At 33.1% G+C, this 4,016-nt stretch overlaps 1 protein-coding gene across 1 annotated transcript in view; it reads right to left on the bottom strand.

The window, feature by feature from the left end:
• Positions 1-2,540: 2,540 nt before the first annotated feature.
• Positions 2,541-4,016, bottom strand: part of LOC119594092 — a gene marked incomplete in the record, with an annotated part of 59,988 nt that continues 58,512 nt past the window's right edge. Inside the window, 3 exon segments of the mRNA XM_037943147.1 lie at positions 2,541-3,198; positions 3,419-3,586; positions 3,748-3,927. Coding sequence (XP_037799075.1) covers positions 2,986-3,198; positions 3,419-3,586; positions 3,748-3,927 — 561 coding nt within the window.

Raw genomic sequence — 4,016 nt, 5'->3', positions numbered from 1 at the left:
AATTTAGTTGCAAAATTTTCCACTTTAATCTCATATTAGTGATTTTCAAGAAGTGAACATTCGGTTTGTTTTTAAGATTAGCTTGAATGAGTGGGTGGGGGGTCTGGGGTTAAAAATAAACTATTTCAATGTCTTTGATGAGGCTGACTACTTATTTTGTTACCAGTGGATTTGTCAGAAAGTCAAATGAAAGTACTCTTACAGTGGGTCTGGTTACCCATTGCTTTTGTTCATGTGAAAATCCTCCATCAGTTTTCAATGCTTGCATGTTGCTGAAAGTGACTGAGAACTATTCTTTGCTTTAGTGTGGGTATTCCTATTGTAACCCCTTCAGGAAATGACCTGTTACAGTTTACTTGTATGCATTTGTACTCCATGCATAACTTTTAACACTATTTGGTATTCACATAATTGAGCATTTAGTTCATCTTATTCTAGAGCTGTGCAAAGAAGTTAGTTTTCAAATATTACCAACAAATAAATATAATAAAAGTGTTAGATGTAAAAAATAATAAATTTTGAAACATGACACATTTATCATAAAGAAAATATGCTGTAAAATCTATAATAAAAATATTTTTGCTTAGTCCTGAAGGGGTCAAAATAGTGTATCTAGAGAATCCAGTTTAATTTGATTTTGTTAAAATAGTTATTTTATCATCTGAAATATGCTGCCAACACACTGTCTTACACAGTTTTCTTGTATTTCCAGTATACAAAGATGATTACTTAGAATCTGTAATACCTCAAATATGTCACCACAATCTGTCATTTCTAGTATAAAGCAAACTTAATCAATTCATAATGCTAGAGTAAGTTGTTCACATATTATCACATTCAGTGAAATGGTGCCAATCTAAAATAGAAATGTGTTCTACTTAGTGAAGGGCATCATTATGGGAAGTTCCATTAATTCACAGAACTCTTCTTATGTACGCAGTTCTATAGGTTTGTGTAAAACCAAGCAAACGACTTGTATGCAACATTATATATACTGGTGTATAACTAATTGCATCATTCATTTTCCCCTAAAGCAACCATTCCTGACCTTAATAGCCACAAAACTGATTATCCACATAACTGTAAATAAACAGCAATAATCTAAATCAACAGAAAGCAATTTCACTCTAGAAGAAGGTCCACTCTACCTAACATAATAAAACCTTGGCTTATGATATCTTACCATTTCATCAAAAGCATTTTTATCCTTAAACTGTTTGAAGAAAGAAGAGAAAGAAGGAAAAAAATCTGATGTTAATACAGTTCTGTGTGTTAGTATGCTGCATGGTAACATGTGTCATTTTGGGATAAGTTTAGCACCCTAAACTAGACCATCCAAAATCTGGAACAGCACTTTAAATGACTGTCACTTCAGAAAACAATCACATCTAGAACAAATGCTCTTAATTACAGATATCAAAATTATATATTTCACTGTTAAATAACCATTTTTGTTCTAGCTGACATGCTCTTGCAGAATTTGAATCCTATGAACACAAAATGGGATATTCTGAAATTGTTTGTTAGATTCCTACAGTCACTATATATTGTATATATCATATGAGATCCATTGTAACATTGAATTAATTGTCATAATAATTAGTCAATGTCTTTTGATGGGAAACATAAAGCATCCATGTCAGAGCTCTGTAAAAGCCTTTCGCACTATAGGCAAAATGTAAAATATACAACCATTTTATCAACTAAGAAGCTAATCTAAGTCTTCCTCATCACTGAAGACATGAAGAAACTTGTAAGACATTTAACACAAACAATATCTACTGTACACATTAATGTTCTTTTAAATCAGTTCAACATGCAATCAACACAAAAGAAATCACTGAAATTTAACATAAATTAATCTAGACCAAGCAAGAAAAAAAGAAGAAAAATTGGCAAGGAAAGGCCTTCAACGACTCTTCCACACTTGTACAAGATGCTACAATTGCCATTGGTCATTATCACTGGTAGTGCCATGCAACACATTATTGCAGGACCAGAAAATAAGCTTTTAAACACTAGCAGTGGTTCTAATCATAATGCAGCCATAAATATCTATTTGTTTAGATATTATGATCCACACAATAAAGTATCTATATAAAATATTGCAGGTACTCATGTATATGATAAAAATCCTTAAAATCTAAAAGGTGTTGTGAGATAAAGGCAAAATTTGGGTAGTTGGAAGGACACCTCTGATCTTTCACACTCCAAAAAGTATATTAACAAAAACCATAGATTTCTCATAGTGATTTTGCAGATTCAAGTGATTGTCCATAAGCAATCCACCGTCTAATAGCCTAAAGTCAAAATTACCAAGAATAAAAATCCCCTGAAGATGAATCTACAATACTGACTGCTCTACTTGACTTCAGAGGGCCTAAATTGCTTTTTTTCTAAAATCAAATATATCACTTTGATCACACTTGTAAACACATATGTTAAGCATAAGGGTTAAACCATTTCTTTTATCATACTTTTACAGTTTCCAGAAGTATGACATTTTAAATGCTTTATAAATATATGCCATTTTTTTTTTAAAATTCACATTAGAACATTGTTACTGTTTATAAATGTCTTGAGAAAGACATGTACTAATCTATTACCAAAGATTTCCATTATCATGCAACTACTTCACAATTCTATAACTGTATCCATTTTCTTGTTGAAACATCTATCATATATGCAACTGGAACTGCCCACTTCAGACTTGAGAAAAATAAACTCTTTAAAAACTCTATTCCTTAAGCTCTTCATTTCATTCTCAAGGACAACCTTTTTGCAACCATCCTTCACCGTGATCATATCATTTACTTCCCACAAGTTTTATCTTATTAACCAACATGACTGAGGAATGTAACCTTTAGTCGCACCACACACTGTAATTGTCACTTTTCTGAGATGAAGGGAATCATGATATTCTTTCAGCTGACTTTACTCACTTCACTTTTATCACAATAATCTTAAACTGATGTGCCAGGATCTTCATGACACACCTGGCTCCATGGTAATGTGTCCTGTGGTTGGGTCATAAGAGCCAGCTAGGTAATATATATCATAATTTTCACAGTTTGGTCCGTACCGCTTTTCTTGCTCTCGTCGCTTGATTCGATAATCAGACAGTGCAATGACGTCACACTTGTGACTAATGGTCTGAACATCATTTTCATCTGTATGAGGAGACTGGAACAAAGCCCCCTGAAAAAACAGGTTAATATTGGTTACAGAGTTGATCATACTTATGATTTCTATTATCTGTTAACAGATCAAGAGTACATTCTAAAGTATTAACTTAGAGTACAATGAACATAAACCTTGCATTAAACAGGGGCATATCAGGTTCAATTTATTCACTAACAATTGTAAAATAAACCAAACAGAAATTCGTATATTAGTTTCAACTTTCAGTTAGTCTTACCTTTGGTTCAGTTAGCCTCCGTCCAAGTCCCTTAGTCTCCTGAGGATGATAGAACCACTTGACTTTAACCACCATGTTTCCTCCCCATGATTCCCACATAAGTTCGATTCTTCCAATGTATGGACGGTCGGGTTGGCCAGCAGACAAGAACACAGCAGAATCTCCAACCTAATTCATAATATGTAGTAAATTAACAAAATTACATTCATATTTCATTAGTAAGTATAGCATAAGATCAATATACCATGATACTATATACAACCTAAATATTTACATAGGAGAATACATTTTTACACAGAGTAACTCATGAAATATGAAGAGATACATACACGTATCATTTCTTTTCCTCTAACTATAGCCTTAAAGAATTCTTTTTTGCCTTTGCCTTTTGCACCAGGTCTTTTGAATCCTTTGCCAGACCATCTCCACAACTGTCTTTCGGGAAGAAAAGGTGCAATCTTCGACTTGCCCGAAGGATGTCTCTTTTTGCGCTTTGCTGGAGTCTTAACCTGTAACATTGATAAGCATTTTGCAAGAGACTGAAAATTGATGGGAATAAGTGTTAGTTTTCATATATCATGTATGGCATTACAATCTC

This window comes from Penaeus monodon, chromosome 33 (assembly GCF_015228065.2).
Source record: "Penaeus monodon isolate SGIC_2016 chromosome 33, NSTDA_Pmon_1, whole genome shotgun sequence".
NCBI lineage: Eukaryota > Metazoa > Arthropoda > Malacostraca > Decapoda > Penaeidae > Penaeus > Penaeus monodon.
Note: the sequence above shows the minus strand (reverse complement) of the source record. Positions and strands in the feature narration are given on the sequence as shown.